Source organism: Halictus rubicundus, chromosome 1 (assembly GCF_050948215.1).
Source record: "Halictus rubicundus isolate RS-2024b chromosome 1, iyHalRubi1_principal, whole genome shotgun sequence".
Lineage (NCBI taxonomy): Eukaryota > Metazoa > Arthropoda > Insecta > Hymenoptera > Halictidae > Halictus > Halictus rubicundus.
The window spans coordinates 1,409,192-1,436,182 of NC_135149.1; the positions used below are offsets into that span (position 1 = coordinate 1,409,192).

Below are 26,991 nucleotides of genomic sequence, written 5' to 3' on the forward strand. Positions count from 1 at the left end.
TACTTATTTGCTAGAATGAAAAACTGCCTTCCTGAAACTACCCTTGCAGGGGGTGTTTCAATCTAAGAAATTTAAACTTCGCCAGTTGATTTCGAATGTGATTTCAAGCAATTAATGGACCTACCCTTGCGAAGCAAATAGTTAAGGAGTTGATGATAACGTAAGTTACGATTTTTACTGGAAGTTTGACACGCCTAAACGAATTTTAAATGAGTGGAGACTGAAAATTACAAAGGATCGTAGTTTGAACAAAAGTTCGGTCTGGGTTAGGACGACCTGACGAATAGAAAGAAGACATAAAGGGGATAGAAAGAGGTGGTCCGGATGAGAAAAAGGGGGTGGTCCGGGCGTCGAAGAGGAAAAAGTCAGAGAATAGGGTTGCGCTCCGGTGTCGCGACGCTTGATGAGGATCTTTTCTCCGGTTTCCGGGCGTCGCGACGCCGGTGGTCGTTGCAAAGAGAGTAAGAGAGAGAGAGAGAGAGAGAGAGAGTGAGAGAGAGGGTGGAAAAACTGTAGCGGGAACGAAGCGGGTAATTGGACACCGGCCGGCCATATTAGAGCACGGATGAGACAGACGGAGATAGTGGGATCGAGGAACGGGCGACGTGAGAAAACGCGGAGGAGTGGAAGCACGGACGGAGAGAAATAGATGGGAAACGGGAGACAGTAAGGTGATAGAGGGAGAGAGCGAGCTCGGGAGAGGGAGAGAGACATGTCGGAGAGGGAGAGAAACGACGAGGAAGAGAGGGAAGCTCGGCGGAGTGACACAGAAGCAGAAGAACGAAAGCGGAGAGTTGGGAGGAATGGAAAGGTACGAAACGTTGTAGATGCGTTCGAGAAGAAAATAGAATGTTTGAGAATTGCACAAAGATTTGTTTAACATCGAAAGAAAAGTCGAAGGAGGGAGGAAGACGTAGCAAAATCATTCTAAAAGCTGCGAAAATGTCTAAAATTAAGCAAATTCTGAGGAAATGTGAAAAAATGACGAATAGATTGAAGAAGACGTTGTGAAGAGTCGTTTCAGAAAGGAAAGACAATGCTTTAGGAATGTTATCGAAAGAAGTGAATGTTGTAACAATAAGTAATTGAAGAAACGAAATAGACGTTAAAGACATCCGAAGAAACGGATCGTTTCAGAAATCTGAAGAAATGAAGAAGTTGAAGAATCGTTTCAGAAAAGAAATATAAGGAAGGAAATGCTTCGGGAATGTTATCGAAAGAAGTGAACGTTGCAAAAACGACGAAACAATCGAAGTAGACGTTGAGCTAATGTTTCAGAGGATTATGAGTCACAGTCGAAAAGGTTAATGAACAGCGTTAAAGAATCATACAAGTGTTGAAGAAAAGAATAAAGTACGAAATAATCGATGAAAGCGTTGCCTGAAGCGAAAAGAAAGCGACGAACCCGAGAATCAGCGGAAGTAGACAACATCTGCAAGCGCCGGGTGGCAGCATTCGGAGAGCCTGCCAATGAAGATGAATCGCAATTAATACCGGCTAGGATTGGCGAAGCCGAGTCGATCGTGACGTTTGTTAACGGCAAAGCAGCGCGAAGAAACTGGCGATCGGGAATAAGCTCGGCGACAGGGTCGAATAGAAGGGAAAAATGAAGGATGGGAGGATTCTGGTTTGAAGGGAACAGAGAGAGAGAGAGAGGAAGAGAGAGAGAGAGAGAGAGAGAGAGAGAGAGAGAGAGAGAGAGCAGAAAATCTCGACGGTGATGGAAAAACTGGTGCTCGGGTGTCTGAAATCCGCGGTAAAAAGTCTCGAAACGATTCTTTCCTCGGTGATTCCGTGGGAAGTCTCTCGAGGTCTCCAGTCTATTTCAAACTTCGGCTTGGGGGGGAATATAGCTAGCGCCGCGGATTATCCGCCGAAACAGTCTCTTCGACGGGGGACATGAAGAAAAGAAGGGACAGAGAAGGGACGGGGTTATGGGGCAAGAAAGCTTGAAGATGGTTTAGGGGAAGAGGAAGAAATTCGAGGGTTAATAATAGTTGAAGATAATCTGAGGCACTTCTGCTAGTGGTAGAAAATGCGGTTCTGCGAATTTTGTTCTGAGATTCATAGAATTCGGAGGGCCTAGAGACTCTGCACAAGTTTCCCGAAGAGAAACATCCAGAAGTTTCGTCGAGAAGAGATGCAAGAAAAAGAGCACGGATGTGGAACACGAAGTGTTCAAGATAGTTGAAAGAACTCGACGAAATCCTCGAATAAATAATAACTAAACTGCGCACTTTCTGCATTTATCACGAAAAATGAGTACTTTGAAACAGTAAAGACATTAGAAGAATTTAAGAATGCTGTGGTAGTATTTATATTAAACCTATTAATGTATTAAACATAATAGGAAAATAACTTTCCATTTCGCTCCAGTTTGTTACAATTCAGGTGAACATTTTTTGTTTTGCTTAAAGATCCACAGTCTAATAATAACAGTGAGAGTAATTCGTCCTTTTGTTATAAGCAGTTCAATGAATTTTTTTTTTTGAGATTCAAGGAAGTTTTCCACGACGACAATTGGTCATCCAAGGAAATTGGAAAGAAACACAACAAATCGATGAAGCAATACAGCAAGAAATATGAAAGATGATATAAAAAGCTGGAAGTAATATTCTTGAATAAATAACAGCAGAAGGTCTCAGCCTCGGAAGTCGAAAGAATGCGGTTGAACAAATTCTTTCGAAAAAATCAAGGAACTCGAGAGTCGAAGAGAATCCGACGGGTACCGCGAGCGGGATCGTTGGTCCAGAAATGGGACCTCGAGCAGCCACGAGTTTCCATCACCGGTGACCATCGCGTTCCATGGCCAGGTCTTTCCACGCCAATGGCGCCCAGCTCGCGAGTTTGCGCGAGCTGGCTAGCTGGCTTGTGCATCTCGTGTGCGCCGCTGTACCGTTTTAGTAACGGAGCGCACCGGTGCGCACCGGTGTGCATTATCTAACACTTAAAATTAGACCGGCGATGGCGACGGCGAAAAGAGAGACTGCCTCTCACTTCCTCTCTCTCTCTCTCTCCCCCCCCCCCCTCTATCTCTCTCTCTCTCTCTTTCTCTCCAGGTCGTATTCCAATAGTTTTCGACGTCCGTTTCTGTCTTTCGACAGGGTTCGCCGAAAACTGGTGGGGACAAGCGGAAGCGTTTGAGTCGATGCTCGCGTACGATGGATCACTTGCACTGATTGATCACGTGATACGAATCTTCTACCAGGACCCTCTTTCTATCTTTTTCTCTCCTCTCTAGCCTCCCGTGCGGTTTTTTAATCAAAATCCGGAGAGGAGTGGAATAGGCACTTCGAAACTGGGACACCAAGAGAAGACGGTTACGCGATTCGTTTCCGCGGCACTTTCGACGAACGATCTTTTTACCCCCGTCCGCGCGAGATACATCCCGGCGATCTATCGATCGATTCGAGGCGCAAACGAGGTGCTGACGATTACGAGATTACGAGACGCACCGCGTTCGTCCGGGCCGGCTGGCCGCCCGTCTCAGAGTGAATGTCTTATTAGTTATTTCTGGCCAGCTACTTCGTCGCCTCTCCACCTCCTACTTCGTCTTTTCTTGATCCTCTGCCCGAGCTTCCGCCCCACTCTTTCTCTCTCTCTCTCTCTCTCTCTCTCTCTCTCTCTCTCTCTTCTCCTCTTCTCTTCTCTCTTTTCTCTCTCTTCATCTTTTCTGTCTCTCTATCTGGTCCCGAGTCTTGCTCCCGTTCGAGATACATCGCATCGTCGTCGTCCATGGATCTCAGAGCACGCCAATGGCGAGTCTTCCTCAGTCGAGTCTGCCCCCGTGCATGCTCACTTGCAGGATCACTTTCCCGTGGATCACTGTCCTTGAACTTACGCGAACCGATCGTTTTCGAAAACGACGCGCTCAGATATGCCCCCGCAACGGTGCACCTGAATCTGAGGGTTCTGCGCCTTGGGAAATGAGCTAGGTTCATGGGGCTCGGATAGCCCAACTTGGGAAATGGGGATCCTGATGGATGTTGCACGATCCAATGGAGATTAGGGATTCTGTGATGCGATTTGCGACTATTTTGGCGGTTTTGGGAGACGTTCCTCCAACGGGAAACTGGAAGTAGAGAAATCGGTGTGATGTCTAGACGGTAGTCATCGTTTTCAAAAAAGATTGAGAAAAATTTGGAGCACCAATTTTTAAGAAACATGGGCCGAATGAAAAGTTCTTTTCCCTTTAATAATTCTAAGAAGTTCCGAATAAGGCATTTGAATTTTATATCATTCGAAAATCTATCTACCCATTTTTGTCGTAAATGCATAAAATCTATATGTCTCTTCAGTAGAGGATTCTTTGAAATTGAGTTCGAGAATTTTGGTGGACTATGCAGTCCAAGAAATTTTTAACGCGCAAAGCAGAGATCTTACTCAATTTCGAGCGCGCAGCCAAATTCTGCATCCGGCGCTGGTCATGCAACAATCTAATAACTTCTATTTCTGTATTTTTGAACCCCACGCTCGTGACACGACGTATTCACTGACCGTTTCTCAATTCCGATTGAGTTAAACCGATCCCAAAGTTGATACTCTTGGCAAGTGTAACTTTCCGTCTCGGTGAATCGTACGTCTCAATTATTAAGGAGCCATTTCCCTGCGAGGTATACAGCGTGCCATCGCAGCGGCTCCATGGTGCTTCATCATTTATTATCGGAGAGTTTTGAAAGGATAGGGAGGCCGTGGGATGTAAAGGTCATTAGCATCTATAAGTTGCAAGTACGAACTTACCCACTTTGTCATCTTTAAGCCGTTTCTTCAGCGATGACAATAGATTACACAGTTTAGCGATTCCTTTGGAAATCTTTTCTTGTGCGTTCCAGAGTGCCTCGAATTGTCATAGCATTTTTTCCTGAATTTCTCTGTATTCCTTGGAACATCATAAATTTGAACCAGAAAGTTATGGACCACAGGACTTGTTTTCTGAAATAAAATAATGGTACCTCATGGAGCGTGTCTAAACATTTTAATTTCCTCAAGAAAAGTCAGCCGTGACATAATTGTTTGGAGCCAGGGAGATATTCACAAAATTTGTTCTGAAATAAAATAATTGTGCGTCAAGTAACTGATCAGAACATTTTTATTCGCTCAAGAAAAGCTTGTCAGGTGTAAAGTTAATTTTTTTACGAGTCCTCGATGATAAGAATTGTTGTCAACCACAAATAAAATAATCGTGCGTCAAGTAGCTGATAAAAAATTTTACTTTGCTCAAGAGAAGCTTGTCAGACGTAACGCTAACATTTTGACAAGCTGCCGACGATAGAAATTCATTTTGGGATAACGAATTTGAGTTATAAATCGAGTGGATCTTCGGCGCGACTCGGTGGAGTGATTTATTGGTAGGCTCGCTCTGATTATAACAAGCCCGAGCGAAAGCACAATTAAACGGTGATCAATATGCGGCGAAAGAAACGATCTCCGTTGAATTAACGAACTCGAACGCGATGCTCGTCGATTAATTTAAACGTTTCCGTAAAAAGAATCTCGCTTCGTTATTCCGGTACGCGCGTGACGCTTCTTTCCCTCCCTCCCTCTCTCTCCCTCTCTTCGTTACCGAAATTTCAAGAGAGTAAAAAGCTCTCTCAGTCTCCCACTCTCTCTGTCGATGTTTCCCGAAGCTAATCGACTGTGCTCGCAGGTTCGCAGAGTTTGCCCTCTTGAACCGTCGTCGAACCCATCGCGTTCGCCGACTTAAACGAATCTCTCGCCGGTAATCAGTGAACCGAGGACGATCGAACTTTCGACAACGCCCGGAGAAAAACCCTTGATTCTGATGTGCCTCGGAGCCACTAATGAGATACTCCGCCGAGGCTGGAATTATCACCTGTCGACCCCCTCGATGCTCCTTCCACCGTTAAACGAGAAACGAACTCGCTTAACTCGCTTATGGTCGAGACAAGAATCGTTCTCGGAAAAATCCTTTTAAATTAGAACCACCAAGGATCCTCGACTGGCCGATTCTCTCTCTTTCTCTCCCCCCCCCCCCCCCTCCTACAGATGCCAACCCGGAGACCGTGCTCCAGAGAAAATACTTCAAAAAGGCGAATTAATCCAGACGAGACTTCTCGCCATAATTGTCAATCGTAAGGAGCCCCATCGGATCATGCAAATCACGGGTTTATAGCAATCCCGGCGATTAATATGCAAATAGTATGGATGGTGAGAGAAATTGCAAAGGTCCAGATCTGCAGGTGTAGGTCTACCATAATTGATTTAGACCCTGTACTGTACTTTCCCTCGGTACCTTTGTGGAACTATCCATTAAACGTGCCGATAATATATTTTCATTTCAAGTATCAGAATCTCCAACAATATTTTATTTTATGTGCCCCACTTTGAAGAATATGAAAAATTATAGGTATGTTCACAACCATAACGAGATGTTAAAACTGTAAAAATATAAACTTAGTATCTCATAACTTCTACAAGAAATCGGCATTTCAGATTTTTTTTATTTCTTAAAATTCGGTTTCGCAGCTAAAAATTCTGAAAAAATGCATAGATGTGTATTCTAGTATCTAAAATATTCCTGATTTTTTTTCACAATTTTCAATTGAAGAGGATAAGAGAAATCACGGAAAAACCTGATTTTCTTTGTCACCCCATTATTACCCCCCATGTCGACATATAGGGTTGAAAATTGGCACAAAATATTCTCTTTGGAGAAACTATCGAATGGCCAATTCAATTTCGTTTGGGGGCACTTTTCACCTCCTTATCGGGCTACACCCTTTGACCGTATACTTCAGAATAAATAGGATTATTTACTATTTATTGCTTCCTGTTTTATTCGGATCTGTTCAAACTAAAAATTGCAACATCGCCGAATATCCTAGCTAATTTTGGTTCTTGCCGTAAGGGTTAAATGCTGCTATATTTCGTGTCTCTTTTTGACCGAACCGCTAGAAGAGCACCTACACCCAGAGTAAACAAATTCACAATTACACAAGAGTAGTCAATTACACAATTGAAATACATTGTATTTCAATTAAATTGTAATTCAACTACGTCGTAACTGAATTATTTAAATATTAAATATACTAATTATTTGAATGAGAGGTGTAATTGCAATACAATACACAGCTCACCAAATTATAGCCTAGAACTTTGAAGAAGTGCGATATATTTTTATGTTTTTCTTTCATATACTTGTTTGCTGTCTGTGCGGCGTATTATATATAATACGTAACGCTATTGTATATAATTTAGTTAAAAAAAGTATTTTAGAATTGTACTCCAATTGCAATTACGAAGTACATTGTAATTTAATTGAATGAAAATCTGAATTATTAATTACAATATGACCAAATTACAATGTAATTCAATTATTTTGTAATTATAATTCTGCACAACTCTGCCTACACCATCGATTAAAGCTAATTTCGATTTCTTCGGGCGGGAGCAAAGGTAAATTACAATACTGTGAGCAATTGCGAAAGAATACGAAACTTATTTATTCCGCTATGTATCATTGTTGCGCGGCGAGTATCGTTCGACTGTTTTATTTCGGAATCATAACACGGTCCTGTTGGTCGCGTAACTATTTGCGCTAAAAATAGCGGTCCGATGAGTCAGGCTGCCTAAAACGGTCTACACGGTTTTTCGCGTGCGCGCGATTACGCCGCCACCGCCACCGCCGCCGCCGCAGCGTCGTTGAACATCGCGCGTTCCGTCGCGGTTTCGAAAGCGTCGCGGCACTCTCGATCGGATGCCGCAGAAATTCCGCGCATATCCTCCGGCCTCATATTTCGTCGGTGGATCCGTTGAATAGAAATGCGTTTCTCATTCCCGGGGGCCTGTTATTTAACCGGGGCGTCACTGAATCGGACGCCGAGCAGAATTTCGTGACAATTCGGACTAATGGCGCGGGCGCTCGAATCCGACAATAATTCAACATTTAATTATGAATCTGTCATTTCGCGCGGCCCGCCGCACCGTTTCAAGCCAGACCGCAAAACTGTACGCGGCCGCTCGAACGTTGCGGACAACAAGCGGACCCCGCGAACTCGGGATATTGTATCGGACCGGAAGATAAATCGCCGTGTCCGCTCGGAAACAAAGTCAAGAGCAGCCCGTCGATATTTCATCGCGGCCCAGGCTCGAATAAAAATACGATCCGGACGACCCACGCCCCCGCAGAATTACGCGGGCGTAGCCGGACAGGTGATTCCGGTCGCAATACAGCGCGAGAAAATGATCTTCCTATTAGTAGAGCAGGTTCCCTTTAGGTGGTACACCGTCGAATTTTTAGTCCGAGGTAATTGTGGCCATTCTTGCCAAAATTGGCAAAATAATTTTTTAAAATAATAATATTTTCAAAAAAATTGAAACTAATTTTAGACACAGCAGATTCCCTTTCAGCGGCTCGTCGTCTTGAATTTCATTTATAACTAATATTAAATTTTTCTTAATTTTTTATTTTCTAACTTCACGGAGGAATCCAACTTCAGTTAAATCTGGCTTCGTATCATATTTAAGCTTTCTTCAGGATACCCTCCGACTCGCACGATTCGTTCATTCAGCCGTCCATTTATCCTCGTTCGTTTTTTCCGAACATGAAAGCGTACCAAAGTCGTGAACAGTGGCAATAGAATCACGTCACCGTTGTTTTCTGGTCGCTGGCAATCCTAGAATTATTTCTGGCAGTTATCGAGACTTCAAAAGCCACCGTGAAACCGTATAACATTGATCTTGGCATTAGCTGTGTACCGCCTTGCTGCTAGCGTATGTATCTCTTCGAGGACCCGAGTCGCGAAGGTTCTCAAACGGCTTCGAAAAATGCTCGTTAACTGGAGATAAAGCTGGGAATCTTTTTAACTACGTTTCACGACAGAAAAGGATGATCGAAATGTATCTGTATTGCGCCACAATATTGCGGATAATTGATACATGTGTGCTTCAATGGAACAAGGAACTGTGCCGATTTGAGTGTCGGTTGGTCCTGAGAAATTGCGGATGATGGATTTTGAAATAGTACAGATGAACTCATTGCTAGACAGCGGATTTTATGTATTTATGACAAAAATAAGTAGGTGTAATTTGAAACAGTAAAAATATTAAACAAATTTAACAATACTGTTACATTATTTTCCACCTATTAAGAAAGAAAAGAAACTTCTATTTCACTCCAGTTTGTTACAATACAGGGAGAAAATTTTTATTTTGCATAAGGATCCGCTGTCTAGTCATTGCAAATGATAGCATCTCGTTCTGTGGATGATGGAGGCTCACATATAAAATTCTACGACACCTTACATATTAATTAGTGGCTAGCTGTGCATTCTTCAAAATTTTCCCAAATATCCCAAAGTAATTAACCAATTGGATTGAAGTACTGTAAAGATGGTTATGACGAAGTATGCGATTGCTAAATGATAAAATGGGCGACGAAAAAAGAAAGAAACAAAGTAAGAATAGGGATTTTTTGGAAGGAAAGTGTTGTAAAGAGTGAAAAGAACGTTTTAGAAAACTATCGATTCAACTATTAATTAAAGTCGGAGGCGGACAAGAAAATCCGAGCGGTCCTGATCGGCGATAATTCACCGTGCGGTACCGTTGAAAAGTTAATGTTTACGCGAGATATTTCCGCGGGCGTTTAATCCATATCCCGGCGATACCGGGCGCGCCCGCGAAGGAAACTTTCATCGGGCCCGAAATCATTTTCCCGGCCACTTAATGGGATTAGCGTTGCAATTTCGCGATGAAGTTCCCGTCTAGATTGCTCATTAATCGTTTCGCGTGCCTCGGTAAAATAAACGAACGGCGGCGGTTGAATCGCGGAGCCGTAGCGTCGTTGTTCGCCGAAATTTCCGCGCGAGCTTTCGAAACTTCCCCGCGCCGCAGTTCATTTATTCGCGAATCCGAACGACCGGTGTGGAGGAGACTCCTTCCGAAATTAAATCGACTGTCTCGCCGACCACGCAACCGCGATCGTTCTCGTGGAGGATCCGTTTTCCTTTTTTTGTTTTGTTTTTTTTTTTTTCGACGACATATCGGAACTGATAAATCAAACGACGTTGTGTTAGAATTTGCACGCGAGGATAATTTATACGACGCGCTGTCCCGGGGTCGAGAGAAATTCGCGGCGAAGTGACATTCGATTTATCATCGACGTGAATTTATTCGCGCACTGAGTCCACCATTGTGCCATTTCTCCCGGACGATACTGATCCTTCCAGCTTGATCGAGCTTATAGCTACGATTCCTTCTGGATGGACTTTGATTGTGTTCTGCTGGTTGATCATAGTACTCTTAACTCTCCGAATTCTGTGTCGGAATCATTCGTGACTCGTCGCGGTAACGGTGGGAATAATCACAAGCGACATAAGATATAATTCTCAACAAAGTCACGCCGCATTGGTACCCTCATCCGAAATACGACGATAGCCGGTCTCGAACCGTTGTCTTATATCGGCATAAAACTGTAGTAGTGAAATATCGGTGCGAGTCAGAAATGACTCCAGCATAGGCCTAGAACTTGTTGGAGGCCAAGGGTGAAAGAATCGTTGAAGGAATCTGTATACTTTATATCAGCCATTGAAACGATTGGCAATTATTAAAATTGCTCAAACTGTTCTCAATATTGATCTGGACCTGTCTTGGATGACTTGGATCTGACTTTTCTTAGATGAACCCTTATGAGAACGTGATGCGAGATAAATAAAATTATCACAGAAAAATGAACGCAAGTATAATTTACACTGGTAGACATACTACGACACGCTCAAATGATGAAGTGACATCGAATGAATTTCTACAAAACGCCCCTGTATCATCGAAGAGTAACAGACGAATTTTATTGTTCGTTGAAACGATAAAATATGTTCCCAATTCACAGGATATTTTATGAAAAGCTAGAGCAGACCCCGTACTTAGAATGGATCCCCAGAAATCCCCAGAAACACTTTAGCCAGTTTCTTCTCATTCCGATGGCCGGGAAGATCGATCGTCGACGATTACATCGGTAAGCCACCATCCCTTTTTTGTCAGCGAATTCTTAGTCGCGAGCTTTATCGCTTCGACAATTCGTTCGATTGTCACCGAGGAGATAGCGACGTGAAAACGAACCTGCCGAACCGCACGTTCCTTCGTTTCAGCAAATTTACTTGCAATTTTGTTCGCTGGGACGGACGACGAGTAAATACGTTTACGAGTTTCATTGGCACGGAGCGCTTGAGACCCGCTGCTGAGTCCTTGCGGGTCAAAAATAAGATTAAAAAGGATACGGAACCAAAGAGGAGGATCACGAGTATCTATATAAAATTAGGAATTCTCAAGTTGCTGGTAGAACTTGAGATCATGGTGTTCTGAAATTGTAAGCTACAGAAATTCCGGAAAATTTGTGAAAATTGACCGATGAAAAGACGTACCGAAAATGAAAATGAAATGAATATTAAAAGTAATATTAAAATTCTTTCTTTGAAACTGTCAAACATCTTCAAAAGGTTAAATCCATTCGACTGTTTAAATTTTTATGGCGTGTAATTGGATTTGGTCTGTTTCTACTTGTGTCAGGCTCGAACCGTGTACCTCTTAGAAAAATATGTAAAAATCGGAGTATAAATTCTGATCACCGTCTATTTTCATCAATCACATCGAGTGAAGCGTAAATGGTATGGACCATTCATAATCAGACATGCTCAAGTTACTAAAGATGAATAGTATTATTTTTTTTTATCATATCCAATAATTTTTCATTCTGATAAAAGCTCAGAAATTTCATACAAATGTATCTCCTGCTTTTTGAAATTGAATCAGATTTTTTTTATTTTCCATACGATCCACATAAAGTTATTGATTAGTGGCAATGAGTTTTTCCAAGCCTATGAGAACGATTTCTCCCTAATGAAGAGTGCGGCGATGCTCACTGACTTCATCGTGGAATTTCGATGGATTTGTGATTCCCTCGTCTTCCAGGGGCGAACGAACAAATGCGAGAAAAGGCCAAGAGGAAACTTGCTCTCGAAGGATCGTCATCAATTTCCATTCTCGCCGGATTTTCGACGCGATCCATTTTCGGGAATGCTGCGGCCGCTCGCGTGCTGATCCATCATTGTCCGAAACAAGAAATTCGCCGGGTGACTTATCGCGGCAGTTTCGAGGCACGACATCGATGGTCCCCGGGAATGGACATTGTACGGCATTCCTCGCTGTTTGTTTCGCGCAAATGGTCCCCGGGGGCCGAGACAAAGGGCTCTCGGATCAACAAGCCGCGTTTACACGCGCGATTCCATTGTGGAGACAACTTACGCCTCCCTGGTGATCCTGATCGATTGACTTCGGTTTCTTTCTTCTCGATCTTCCCCTTCACCGCAATCATTTAGAGCAAGAATGACTGCGTAGACAGAAAAAAATCGGAAATTTCAATCCAATAGAAATTCGTTGGATTTTACTCATTTTTTCTCTGCTGTGAACTTATTAAATACGTTAGATTGTAGCACTGCAGGCTGAATTTATTTTTAGGATTCAATATGGAGCCCCATTGTTGATTTTTGATAGGTGTATGTTGTGCAAGAGATCTCAGAGTGTTCAGAAAAAAATAATGGTGTATTAAATGGGAATGGTTAAAATTAGTGGAGAAATTAATTTGACACTGAACTTATCACCGTTGGCCAACGCACTCGCTCCTGATGATTTTCATTTTGAAATTCAAATTACGGAGCTGTTTTCATATGACATAATCGAACAAATTGCCAGGTTGAAGATTTTGTATTACAATTTGCGCAGAATTTAAATAAATGAATACTTGTCGTTTTTATACAGCAACACATAGTAATCAGTTCGGGTACTCCGCAGCTTCAGCGTTACAATTGTTTGCGGCGTGGTTTTAAAATATTTTACAACAACCACTGGCGTTTCGAGGCTCGAATTGTTATTACAAAAATCATGAATAATCTACGATGGAGCGGGATGGAAAAAGTTCGCTGGAAATGAATGCACGAACGAGGCAATGATTTTTAATTATATTAATAAACTTTTGCTTCGGGAACCCGAGGGATTATAAAATTTTGCGTTTTGCAATTTAGGTCGGCGTTTGTATCCCGGCGTAATCCGCATTGCAGATTTCGGAAAAGTCAGTTTTTTGGGAAGAAAAATGGTCGTTGCTGGGGAATAGTTGCAGAAAGAGAGAGAGAGAGAGAGAGTTCGATGATTCCCACTCGGTGGAGAGCGAGACCACGGGTTTCGGATTATTTGTGGATTAAGGCGATTCGTATTTCGAGAATTCGGGGCCATTACGGAAACCGAGGACAGAATTAATATCTAGACTAATTTCCGGGGGCCGAATCCAGCACCCACCGATGTTGTAATCACCGGGAAAATGGGGAAACACGCCCGGAAAAGTTAATTATTCCGTGTTTGTGTTTGCGGCACCGGTCTCTCTATCTCGGATATCTTCCGCCGATCTTCTCAACTTTTATCCGTTCAAAGACCAGCAACTTTTAATCACTGAACCGATGGGTAAGAAAGTTTCTCGCTGCGGTTGCTGCGCGTTCCCTTCGTTTCGTGGTCGTTAATGTCGCGGAAAAACGCGAGACGTTCCCGAATCAATTTTCTTTCGAGTTATCGAGATTGCAGCCGAGGCTCCTCCACGGATCACAGGGCCCCCGAACTGTCACGCCCCTGGCTGCTATTTTTGCTGTCGTCCGCGTGATATTTATAACAACAGACTTATTTCACCGTCGACACGACTTCTATCTGTCGCGCGGAGACTCAAACCTCGCGACTCATGCTGGAAACGGGCCTCGACACGATCCGTTCACTTTCTTTGTTAATACTAATCCGAAAAAGCTTTCTGAATTTTCGCGAACGTAAAAATAACTGGGTCTTTCCCATTCGATTATTCTTGGCTGTGATAGGCTGAAATTTTTCCTTTTCATTGATGCTTCCACTGTAATAAATAATGTGTTGAATATATTTTTCGGATACTTCATTCTTGAGCAAAATTAATTTACAACTGTTTTATTTAATTGCAACTTCAGAATGTTATCTTGATTGCTCATGGAATTATTCTTGGCTATAGAAAGCTGAAACGGTTCGTTTCATTTTCATTTGCAAAATGCTATCTTGATTTTTCTTGGGACTTATTTTTAGCTATACTAGGGTGAAACATATCATTCCCATTCACATTTCCTCTGCAGCACAAAATTCCTCGAACGCATTCCTCAAATATTTATCTGCTGGCTGAGAAGTCTTTTCACGTATTTTAAAAGAATTTTGAAGAGAAGATTCACTTTCTAAAATTAAACATTGCTGGCTTTCTTCAACAACTTTCTGCCACCTCTCGGTGCCTTCATTTATTTATAGAATGCATTCGTATATCGTAACATAAATTCTACAATATCAAATGAATAGCAGGAAGACTTCTTCAGCAGATCCAGTGATTGATTAAAAAATCTTGACTCATATAGTATGCATTTATACATCATAAAATAAATTCTACAATATCAAATGAAAAGTTAAAATACTTCTCCGGCACTTCCCTCAATGATTTATTGAAGAAAATGATCTATACAGCAACGACGAATTAAAATCACTTTACAAGAAATATAGCGCCATTCAATTAAGCTCAAGGATAGCCAGCTGAGCCGAAAACGAACTGAAAAATGAACACCATCTATATCCCATCACGAACAACGAACAAACTACCCAATAAATCTTTTCGATCGACGATTTACAATTTCCCAGCGACGCGTTAACTAACGCACGATATTTCCACTGTCTAAAAAATTCGTATCAAAGTACAACGGTTGTAGCGGGGAGAGGGGGAGGGGGGGGGGGGAGAGTGGTGGTGTTTGTTAAAAAAAATTCTATTTTATGTGCAACACTTTATTTCCGTCGACGTTTCTCCTGGCCGAGCAGATTCCATTCGCGATCGAGCGCGATTAAACGCAAAGGCTGATTCGCGTTCGAGTCGATAAATTAACAATCACCGAGTTTATCGGGCGCGGATTCGCTTCCCAGGATCGAAACACCGTTCATCTTACGAATGGTGAACGCCGGAACACAATTCTCCGATCCGGGGACCTTTCGATTGGGCTGAATCGGGGGATCGTTCGAACCGAGATCGAGCTGGATTCGCAACGGAAATGATAACAACCTGCAACGTCCGCGAATTACGCTACTCGGGATCATCGTTCCGCGTGTTTGCAACGTGCCGGATCCGATGGAAATTCATTAGCGGATATTTGCGAAACGGTCGAGACGCATACCCGTGGTTCATTAATTTCGCGGCTTGAATAACGTCGACGAGTGACGAGTGGCTGTTCTCCCAGTGGAATAAGTCCGCCATTGCGGCCACCGTGCAGCTTCCTTGCACTTAGGGTTCTTTTCATCGGAAATAAGAATGTCTTCTAACGAGAACCACCCCGTGGAGGTTCTTTCCGTCTTGTCTAGAAACCGGAATAGAAAATCTTGTGAACATCGGAGATCTGTCGGTGAAGAGAAAAAAAAATAGTCTCGCGAGAACTATTTCGAGGATATTTTGCTATCTTGCTTGGAACAGGAGATTGAGGGGTTCGTAAACCAGTGACGAAGTTCTTTGCACTTTGATGCCTAGCTTCGAGGAGGAGAATATTTTTTAGGGCGAGATGCTGAGGCTGCTAGTTCGCTTTGAAGAGGGAATGCACGGAGATAGAGAGACCTGCGATGAAGCATATTTTCTTAGAAGGAGTTAGGATAAAGCGGTCAATCAGTTGTGTTGGTTATTACAACCCTAAAGAACCTAATCTACTACAAGAATTTTAATATTATCTTCTGGATCTGGGAGTAGTAATTTTTGTACCACGATGATCAATTTCGTGTTATGAGGGTTCAAAGACATCTTGTGAAGAATATATTTTTTACGAAAAGTTGACATTGAATAGGCAATAACTACTATAAGAATTTTAATATTGTTTATTTATGCAGCTTTAATAAAAAATGTTTGCACCACCATGCTCCATTTCGTATTGAGAAGATTTTCGAACCAAGGGGTTAGAAGTGAATAATGTGGCTTGTACAGGTAATACCAACTTCGAAGAACCGAATTGTTATAAAAGTAGAGCTGTTGCTAATCGATGGATTCAGGTTCCATTTGCGGGTTGGGGTGATGGCTTGCAGATTGCCAATAACTGTAACTGAGAGATTTGATTAGTGATGGGGCATCAGTATCGGGAATATGGCGACGCAGATGGGCGGAACTGAGCAGAGCGTTGCGAATTTAAGACACGGTTCGACCAGCGGAAAGATCGATAAATACAGCAAATCGCTAGGAACATTAGCAAGCTTTCCGGGACCATTCGTTCCCATTATGCGGCCGATCACGATCATCCGGAGGCTTCACTATGTGGTTATTGATACTGTTGGTCATTTATCTCGCGACTTACGGGTCCACCCTAATCGTTAATAACATCGGGACTTAATTATCCACCCATCACGAATTGGCAGACTAATAATCATCAATCTAGTAATACGTGTGTGCCGGCGAACTTCAGCCGTTGTGCGCGTAATATTCTGCATCCAACGAGCTATAAATACGGCCCGCGGACCGAAAGTAATCGTCTAATCACGCCGGACTAATTACAGAGCCGTTAATAGCTACCCCTGGACGAAAAGCATCCCGTTTAGGCACGCTTCGATGCACCGTTACCGATCGTTTTGTTTTTCCAGGGTGGAGATGCGGAATTATTGCCGCACGAAGCTGCGGCTATCGGGACCGTCGATATTCCGCCGTGAGTAATTTACAGTCATAGTTAATTTACAGACAGTTGTTAGAATAGCTTGGCCCTTGTCAGAATAACTGAGTCAGCAATTCAAGATTTCTCGCGAAAATTGTAAGACTTCTCCGTGGAACGGTTCTCTGAACAACATTTATTTAAAACGAGACCTTCAGTTGCTTTTACAAATATTTCCGAACTGTTTCTCGACGAGTGCACGACTTTCAAGGCACGTCCGTTTAGTCAGGTTTGTTATGCGGTCGGCTGGAACATGCTATTTTTGAAACGATTGCAAATAAGTGTATTTTTGCTGTCGATATAAAATGAAATTGGAAATTCCTGTGCAGAAATTCATTTATCCCCACGTGGTACTAATGACATTAAAAATGGAACGTTCAAATAATAATGTTGACCTTAAATCACCTTCAAATCATAACAATGACCTTGAATGACCTTCAAAATCCAATGAATCATAGTTCAATAAATTCATCTTGGAACGCTCTGCAAGCCTAGCTAAACAAACACTTATAATTCCATCCCATAAAAAAGAAAACAAACACTCACCTTAAAACGAAGTACAATTTTGCTTCTCAGATGTTTTTGACAATATTTAATTCTTTCGGACATTGTTTGGGTAATATTGTGATGGGAATTTAATGGGTCGCCCTGTATACCGAGGATAGACGAGCGCAAGTAAAGCGAAGCGGGCAGAACGAAGTTCGAGCAAGTTCGCGTGGAAAGTCGCAAGTTAAATGCATTGACGAAGTTACTTAGTCGAGCACACTTCGTTGTATCGGGGGCAAGGGCCACGCTACAAGCTTCGGAAGCGAATATTTTCTTTCCCCTCCCCCCTAACTGCGGAACGGTCCCGTTTATTTACACGGGAACGAGTTATCGCGTAAATCGAGCGTCCGTTCGGTTCCATGGATTTCGAAGTCGGCTAGAAAAAATTTCGGCAGCGGAAGAGCCGCGAGGCATCGCTCTGAACCCGATCTCGAAATAGTTTGATGATCGTCGATCCGTAATTTTAGTCCAAGGTGTAGGTTGTGTGACGCAAACGAGCCGGCCAACAGGAAATCGCGGTTTTTCCGCAGAAGTGTAGTTCTAGCGTTACTTCCTCTGTGGACGAAGGTTTTCGAAACAATAATAATATCTCCAATTGGAGAAACAGATCGCGTATTAAAATTTAAAGTACTGGAGCAGAAGAGAAGAATATGTACTGAGCTTCTGCTGTATAAATAGTTAAATAACTTATTTGTAACCTTCCTGGGTGGGTGCGTGAGTAAATGTCGTCAATACAGCTACGTTCGTCCTCGTAGGGTTAATACATTGTGCTAAATTTTTGTGGAAGAGCGTAGGGTTTGTGAAGGATTTCCTAATGGCGAAGTAGCCAAAAATTCCCAGTTTAATAATTAATCGTGAGCAAGTAAATGGCGCCAGGGGGAACACCTTACGGGCTGCGATGAAATAATTAACAGCTCGTGGGAGCGTGGCAGCGCGCTCTACACTCGTCGCGGTATTTACTTTGATCTTCGTTCTGCGTTTCGACGTTCCCGGTAGATTCATCCGGTGGAACCAGTTCTGCGTGTGGAAACGGCTGCGGAGACACGGTGCAACCTCGATAATTTCGGGTGCGAGTGGAACAAATCGCGAATTAGAACGACACCGAACGCGTTCAACTGTTACTCCGCTCATCCTCCCTATCTCGATCCGCGATTTTCGATTTTTCCTTCGACAGATTCGACGCGTTTTTTGTTGGAAAACACTCGCGCACCATTCTAGAAGCTTCATCTCCGACGGTACACGAAATTCTGTCTATAAACACGCCCCCGCATTCAGTGTACTGTTACGATCCGCGAAGATGATTTATTCGTTGCTTTTTTGACCGGCTTCCAAACACTGTCGTTTCTTCGCGATGCTAGATGCAGATGTTTCTTCAATTCCGATCCTCGAGTCATCATTCTTCGTTGACAGCTAAATTTATTTTCCGAAATGAACAGCGGCTCGTGGGATTAACTATTAGAACGCGGGAAGTAAAAATTTTGTGCGAAGTAAAAATTTTCTGCATCGATTGCAGGAGACAGGAGTCCACACAAATGTTTCATTCTTTCTGTAATAATTTTAGCAAGTTAGATATGTTATATTGACATTCCTAAAATATTTCAATCGTTCTATATTTATAAATTACACCCACTCAGTTTTCCCATGAAAGCTGCATTCTATTAATTATATCTTTTCGAATATTTTATTCCGTTTGATGGAGACCTGAGCATCGATCTCATGTGCGTTGTCTGTCTGGAACGACCGAGTCTGCTGCTAATATCTTATGCGTTTGCAGCGTGGAATATTTTTATTTTGACATAATCAGAAATGTAAACGCTGACGTTTTGTACGTGGTCTGTCTTGCCGGATGGATCTATTTACTACTCTCTTATATCATCTCCATGCGAAATATTTTTGTTCCAGTTGATACAATCAGAAAATATAGTCACCTCTTGTACTTGTCTCGAAGACTAAATCTGCCTTCTACTAGTCTGTACGGTTTTTGTGTGCAGTATTTTTATTTTGGTCGATAAAATCAAGAATTGAGGGATTAATATCTAATTTATTGTCTGTCTTGAACGACTGAATCTACTTCGCAATATTTTATTCACTTGTCGTGTGCAATGTGTTTATTTTGATCGATAAAATCAAGAATTGCTGTATTAATATTTTACGCTTGTCTGCCTCGAACGACTGAATCTACTTGCTAATATTTTATGCATTTGTCGTGTACGTTAGTCAATAAAATCAGATATTTGGACATTAATCTCATGGTCCGTCTTGAAGGCTGAATCTACTTCCAACAGTTTTATTTATATTTACTGTGCAATATTTCTATTATGGTTGTGTAAATAGCTTGCATATCGTCTGTCGCAAGATTTCTATCTACTTGTTTAGACAGGCGTCTTGTCGCTGTACGTTCCAAGACAAACAAAATGGGCAACGACTGCGAGTAATCGTAGATAATCTTTCTAATTAATTGAGGCGGTTTGTAAGATCATTGTACCGCATGCAACACCTACGTCAGGAGCCAGATATCAGGTGATAGAGTCCCAGGAACATCAGAAACAATTGTTTCGTTGCCAAAGTAGAATCAGCCGTTCGAGTCAGACAACGCGATATTGCATTCGATCCGTCAATGTCTCTATTCAGAACATCGCGACTCTTCCTCCTGCTATCTTTTAAAAAGAATTTCGATCTTCCAACGTTCCTTCAGTGTCTCTTTCCTTCAAATACAGTTTTTTGTTTACTAACTTCTTTGTTTCGAATAATTCGAGAGGATCAATTAATATTGATGATTTCTTAGATCAACTTAGGTTAGAAAAATAATTACAGTTCAGTATTAAAATAAGCTGAGTATTTCCAACCATTCTAACGAACGGTCGACGATCCGAGCAGAATAATTTTGTGCCAGAATTTTTATAAAAATTCTACTTTCGCGGTGTTTATTTTGATAACTTTCCGATCTCTTTTCTGGCAACTCTGAATTTTCGTTTCGAGATGCGGCTGCCAATTTCGAGGAGTTCAAAGGCCATTTGCACCAAGACACGCTGATGGTCGACGTTTTTAGCAACTAGGCGGGTGAAACAACGCGGTAAAAATTGCATAGTGTTATAACGAACGTCGGGGGAGATGGAACCACAGCGCGACGAGGAAACTGTGTTTCCGTTTCGGAATATTTTCGCGCGAACAGACAACTGGGAGCAACGCAGCGTTGTTCTGACATAGCGTTGCTCTCAACGGGAGCGAAATTAAAAGCCGAGGGTAAATAAGTGCGTTTCGCGGAGAAGCATCGGCGTCTCTTTTATTTTTAATTGCTCGCGTACGTGCTGCCTCTATCTCCCCCCCCCCCCCCCCCGCTCTTTTACCCACTCTATCTCTCTCTCTATCTCTCTTGACAGGGCACACAAAACGTCCGTTTGAGCTGTCTATAGAATACCCGCATTGTCTTCCACGTTCGCATAATCGCATCAACCCCCAGTTCGCAATTGACTTCGCGTAACTCAACGAAGATTCATCGACACTGAAATCGTTGTCTCGCCGAAGACAGAAACTACGAATCGACGAATGGATATAGTAAGATCGTATCGTATAAAACATCTACAGGAACTGTTCCTACGAACGTTCGCGCAATTTCCGGCTTTCCCGATCGAATACCCAGAACTCGGTATCAACTAGCAACTTGGTTTCTGGATAATGGGTTTCGATGCCGCGTAGGAATTTGCACGGAAAAAAACTGCGGGCACGCAGACGACGGTCGCAATTTAATTGCGAGCCGTTTTGTTAATGGAAAGAAAACTGCGGAAACTATGATTCACAACGCTGCTCGTTTTATTCGCTTTCTCGAGTCTCTAGACTCGGCGAGAAATCCCCTTTATTCGGTAGTTCACTGTGAATATTATTTTTCAATTTTTCGAAAACTGTGCCTGGATTCCTGACTGCTCAAATGTTATTAATTCCTTTGGCGACCGTTCGTACTCCATTGTAACTTCAGTCTTTGTATTTTCCTTTACGTTGATTTCGTCCGTTGCGTTTTTATATTCACGTTCTTCGTGTTATCGTCGTTCTCTTTTGTTAGCAGAGGCGGCGTGATTATTTTTATCTGGATACGATTTGTTTTAACACGTTGACTGTAGAAAAGAAAAAAGTATAGAGTTCAATTTATTTCTTTAATGGAGTTAAAAATTTTAGATTCATTATAGCTATTGCTTTTTTTATTCTCTTTCTGGTATAATCAATAATTCCTAACCATATGAAAACGTGAGTATTTTGCGTGTGTGTTGATGCAGTGAGTTAAGGGTCGCCTCAACGAAAACTATAGTCATTTAAATATCAAAGTGGCCAATCCTGTATTGAAATTTCAGGAAGGTTGTGGCGTCGATGGAACGTTTGTACGCAGTGCCATCGGAGAAATTGCGTGTTTGGTCCGCCTGGCTCACAAAGATCGGCGAAATTACGGATGAATGGCGGAAATGGTTACGATCGAACATCGATCTTGCAATAAGGATCGCGGAACACTTGGAGGCAGCCGAAGAAGCCTTGAGGAAGTCCAAGATGGTGAGTTCTTTTTCGTGTAACGACCGGCACAGCACCTATTCCAGGATATTTATGTCGGACCCTGGGGAAGAAGCTGAGCAACAGATTAATGCTATTATAAAAGCTTAGGTGCTCGGGAACTGTCTAGGGAAATTACTGGGCTACGAAAATGTGAGTTCTTATCGTCGCATTTTGTGCGCCGATCTCACAAATGGCACAAGCAGAAAAATAGTCACAAGCATTAGGATCAGTAAGAATAGTGCAAACGCTATAAATCTTAATAGGGGAACAGGCAGTACAAAGAACACAATTCTAATGATGTAGTTGGTACAATATTTCTACACAGGCACATAGTTTTATCAAAATGATGAAACTAATTTAACTTCTATAGAAACCTGTATGGTCCTAACTCAGACCATTTCTTTTCAACTACATCAACTCCTAAATTAAACCTACATAAGTAATTTCAGTAAACCGTCCTCTTGTTTAAGAGGTAGTAGTATAAAAGTAAAATGTTACATTAACACTTTCAGTGTCCTTTGATCAACCTCAAAGGTTCAATTCTGACCAAATAATTCCGTTTTCCATTTCTGGGAGACTTGGCACTAAAAGTGTTAAGTAGTGTCCCTTTTGAGAAAGACTGAGAAAACGACTAAAACAAGATTAAGAAAATTAAGACAGTAAATTATCTGACACTCGGTCTTTCCCTCCATAAATTAGCCTGCAAACATAACTACATCCAAACACCCGAAATTCCTTCTCCAAAAATCGATCCTTTCGTTGTCTCTTCTTGATCCGAGCACAGTCCAGAGCAATATTTAAGAACCTGTACCATTCGGGACCCCACAGATTCACGGAAGACGCGATAGCACGTATCAGAGAGGGCCCAGGAAGGGATCTGCGGAATTCCCTGTTGGATCGAGTGTCATTAGATCGGTGGATCCCGTGGTGGAAGACGTATCGGCCGCTTAAATTTTGCGTGGAAGTTCGGCTGGCGGTCGGCGGCGACCCAATTTCGGTCTAACGACGCCAATACGTTCGCGTAACGACGTATTGTAAGAACGCTGTCGCACGGTAATGGTGCCGATCGTCGAACCAGATCGGGAGCGAATATATTATTGCCTGGGACAATTTCGGTCGAGCATCAACGGCTCCATTTATCGTGGAATCGAACGACGGTCGATCTGTAGTGGCGGTATCGTTTTCCGATCGTTTTCGCGCTCGGTTCCTGAGAGATAGCGCTGCTTTCCTAGACGCAGCAAGACTCCCTCTCTCTCTCTCTCCCTCTCTCTCTCTCTCTCTCGCTCTTCTCTGACGTTGCACGCATGAGTCCCTTTACAAAGGTCCTCTAACAATGCGCGCGCGATACGTGCCACGGCGCACCGTAAATATCTTACAGTCGTAAAAGCACGTCTGAATGGAACGCCGACGGAGTGCCTCCTGTTCCGTCGACGACGACGACGACGACGAACCCAGACATTTCCACGGCGAATCACAAGTTCAGCGAGCGAACGCCTCGCATTGAAACGGCCTCCCGACGACGACGACAATCGGGAACGCGAGCAGGAATCGTACGCCTACACACGGAATTGGCATAATGCACGCAGCACGCCGGCGAAATTTGACGGCCAGATAGTCGGCTCCGTTTCCGGCACACGAAGATTGGTACCTTCGCGCTGAGCCCCGTCTGCAACTGGCGGCGCACGCCTCTTCGACTTCCACTGTCCTCGATAGCAATCGCTTTTTTCATTTTCTGACACACCTGCGAGGTGATAGCGAGTCTATTCGCTAAGGGAAATTGATTTGTTTGGTTCTTGTTTTAATGTACTCTTTGCTTAACACTTTCACTGTACAACTAGAAACCTCAAAAATTCCATAAAATCGAAGCAAGTTATTTAGTGAAATAAAAATTGAAAAAAATTAAATGTATGATATTGAGTAGTCCTCCAACTTTCTTGCATTTTACAGATCCTAATCAAATTTGGTGCAATGAATATATTAACGTAAAAATTCATTTTAAATCCTGGACAAATAATTCCGTCACCCACATATGGGTGACATGGCAGTCAACGTGTTAAAGATTGAAAGGCTCTGCCAGTAGTGTGGTTTGTTGGTCGGCGGGTGGCTTTGGGATTTTTTTTTTAACGAAACTGACGGACGGAAAAATTTGGAACTTTGCGGACTTAATTGGCGATCTGTAAAGAGTCTGTACATACTTTTTTTAGACAGAAATATTAAGTATAGTGGAGGTGAAGACAGTGCTCCTTCAGGATATCTAGATCAGCAAGTCTTGCGACGGGCAAGGGCGCCTGCCGATGTCCCTGCGAGTATAGCAGAGGGCAATGTGGCGGGCAATGTGACCTCGCGGGAAAAATATTGTCGTTCGTGGAAGGACAGCTTAAGCCTTGTCTCGCACACGTTAGATGCGAAGACCCTCAAAACAAAAGAAAAAAAGTAATAGCGAGACATTACGACCCGCGAAAGTGGCCGTATGGTAAACATACCTTGCTAGGTATCGAGAAGTAATACAGCAGGACTTTTCTGGGAAGGCAGTGGAAAAACTCCTTCCCCTTCCTGACATTCTCCGGAGAGAATTTACGACCGGAGCGTTTTTCGAATTATGATTATTTCCAGCTACTATCATTCCCCCAAGTTTCCTACTCACATGTATTGTCGTGAACGTGAACTTGCAGCGTGAACGGAAAGTCTACAGATACAAACTCTGCGCTTCACGTGTTAAAATCGCTCAACTTTAAACACGCATAACTTTGGAACCAGTGAATTCCTTGCCTTAAAACTTCGATTTTTCGTATTTTGTCGTCAAGATGTATAGGATTGAATAGTAGAAAGTTAAAAGTTTCTGGCTTGGCAAGGTGAAGTTTAACCCAAATTGGATTCAGAGAGTCCACCAATATCTTTTTATTTCAACTTTGATTCTAACCGATGTTATGTCAAACAGAGCCCCGTGTAAAATGGTCTAAATTCATTTCTGTCATGAATTCACAAAATCCGCGGTCTATCGAAGACTCTGACTGGTAGTCACAGCGTGAAAAAGCATCGAAACTTTCGCTCGATTTTTCCCTCGGAAATAAAAGTGTCAGAAACGTATTTCCAAAAAACGTTATCAGAAAAGTGCATTATTTCGTGAGCCGCACAAATTTGAACGGCTTCGACAGCCCGGCAATTCTGCGCGCAAGAAACACTGAATGTTTCAGTTTCGAAAATGTTCCAGGCGGAAGTTCGACGAAATTCCGAATATTAAAAGAAAGCTTCTTCTTTCGTTTTCCGGAACGCATCAAGAGATCTCTCCACCTCCACATTGTGCTCGTTCCATTCAGCTGGAACGTTTCCGAGAACGGCATCGTTGTTCGATTTTATTAAACGTTGTTTACCTCTCGGCGTTATCGGGGGCTGTCGACGATAAAAATTTCAACCTCGAATCGTCACGACATCGACACATCGATACATCAATACATCGAGACGCGTCGCAATGTGAGTGACAATCGCGAAAAGCTAGACAAAATTCACGCCTCTGGTAATTACAAATTATTCATTACTAGCCTCCGGATCTTTTTGCAAAATAAAAATTTTCTGTATCAATCGTAATAGGTTGGGGCCAACTAGAAGGGCCTCCCTTTTTGTAGTCATTCCCTGGATATGAAAATAATTGATTGATATTTCTAAATTCTGTTTTAACTATACGTACCCAATTTAAGTACGCAGTCTATTAATTAGTAACGATTTTAGGGGTTTTCGGGGTCGTAGAAAAAGTTTCGTCTACCTTAATCTAGTATTAGCTTACGAAAAGGTCGAGTTTTAACCAATTTCCTGACAATCATTCGTTTTTAATCGATTTCATTTCTGAATGAATTCCACCTATTTTACAGAGACGGCCCACTGTGCGGCGTCGATGCATCGAGACATCGATGCATCGGCGAATCGCGGACCTTCTTTTATTAAACGCGAGGCGGCCGGACACGCAAGCCGCGGCTAAATATATTGCGGTCGCTCGATTAATCTTCCGTTTCAAGGCCGACCTTCGCGAGACCGTAGAGACGCGCGTGGGCGACATTTTCCATCCCCCCTTTTATTTTCACCGGCGAAGTGGTAACTCACTCATTGGCCCGCCAGACAGAGATTTAAACTGTTCCCCTCGTCACACAGAGGAGCATAAATCTTCCGTCCGACGGAAAAGTAACGCGGTTACCAGCACGGACACCTGTGCCGTGATGCAGCGACTACGAAATACGGCTGCAACCGTGTTCAAGGTTAGGCTACGCCGGCTTGAAGTACACGGTACCAGTGAACCGCGTAAATTATGCGACTCTGCTTCGGGAAACAACTTTGGGATGAGAATTAACCAAAGTCTGACGGATTAGGATCCTGGGAAGATGGAGAAGGTCCTCGGTGGTCGAGACTCTTCCCACGGAGAAATTGCAGAAAATAACGGCAGTTTGAAGTACTTTTCTCCGGGAAATTCTATTTTAAGATTCACCTTTCGTCGGAGATCTGTGTAGCGCTATTCGGAGACTGAGCGGCGGCTTTCACGAGTGAATTCACTGGTTTGTAAAAGAAAGGAAGGCAAAATTGTATGCTCTTGTTCATGCTTGATTTACAATTACAGGTGGTAAGCTATATCGGGAAGGCTAACGAATTACACGCGCTTGACGTCACTACGTGTTGTTAGAATGTTAACAGAAGTTAAATGCCGTTTTTAATGTTCAAAGTGAAATTCGATATTGGGGTACGGCGAGTCTCGAATTATCTGCGAAGATTATTTGTAAATTTCGTCTATGTTACACGATCTTCAGGAAATTCGATAGGATAAGGTATCGCGGGAATTGCGAGAGCCGGAATCCGTTGCACGTTTGCGGGCTACCGTAATCGAGAAAGAGAAAGAGAGAGTGAGAGAGAGAGAGAGGGAGAGAAAGAGAGAGAGAGAGAGAGAGAGAGAGAGAGAGAGGGAGAGGGAGAGAGAGAATGAGGGAGGGACAGTGTGTTCGCTAGAAAATTTTAAACGTCCCAGTGCAGATTTATGCACTGGCAGCGACAGCTGCGGGCTCACGTTTCTCCGGTCTCACGGCAGATAAGGGGCGCAAATTTAATTTTAATTTTAATATGCATTATTCGGCTGCCGTTCTGTTTGCTTCAGCCAAACACCTGAGATGTTTCGGCATGGAGTTGAGTTTCGACGAGACGAAACCTTTAT

At 42.8% G+C, this 26,991-nt stretch overlaps 2 protein-coding genes across 13 annotated transcripts in view; one reads left to right on the forward strand and one right to left on the reverse strand.

Annotated features, from left to right (window-relative positions):
* Tn (tripartite motif containing protein thin) overlaps positions 1-3,560 on the reverse strand; it is an 82,767-nt gene extending 79,207 nt beyond the window's left edge. For 8 of the 10 annotated variants that reach the window (XM_076804258.1, XM_076804130.1, XM_076804077.1 and 5 more), the window contains exon 1: positions 3,456-3,560. The gene's annotated coding sequence lies outside the window, so the exon portion shown is untranslated. Of the gene's footprint in view, positions 1-3,366; positions 3,399-3,455 lie in introns of those variants that run through there. The other 2 variants (XM_076804164.1, XM_076803957.1) reach the window with 2 other exon arrangements.
* The window catches only part of LOC143365263 (uncharacterized), a 71,232-nt gene that overhangs the window by 42,074 nt on the left and 2,167 nt on the right, over positions 1-26,991 (forward strand). For all 3 annotated transcript variants that reach the window (XR_013084521.1, XR_013084520.1, XM_076805305.1), the window contains 2 exons: positions 16,657-16,718; positions 21,611-21,803. Coding sequence is in view for 1 of the 3 variants with exons in the window: in XM_076805305.1 (XP_076661420.1) it covers positions 16,657-16,718; positions 21,611-21,803 (255 nt within the window). In the remaining 2 variants the exon portion in view is untranslated. The remainder of the gene's footprint in view (positions 1-16,656; positions 16,719-21,610; positions 21,804-26,991) is intronic.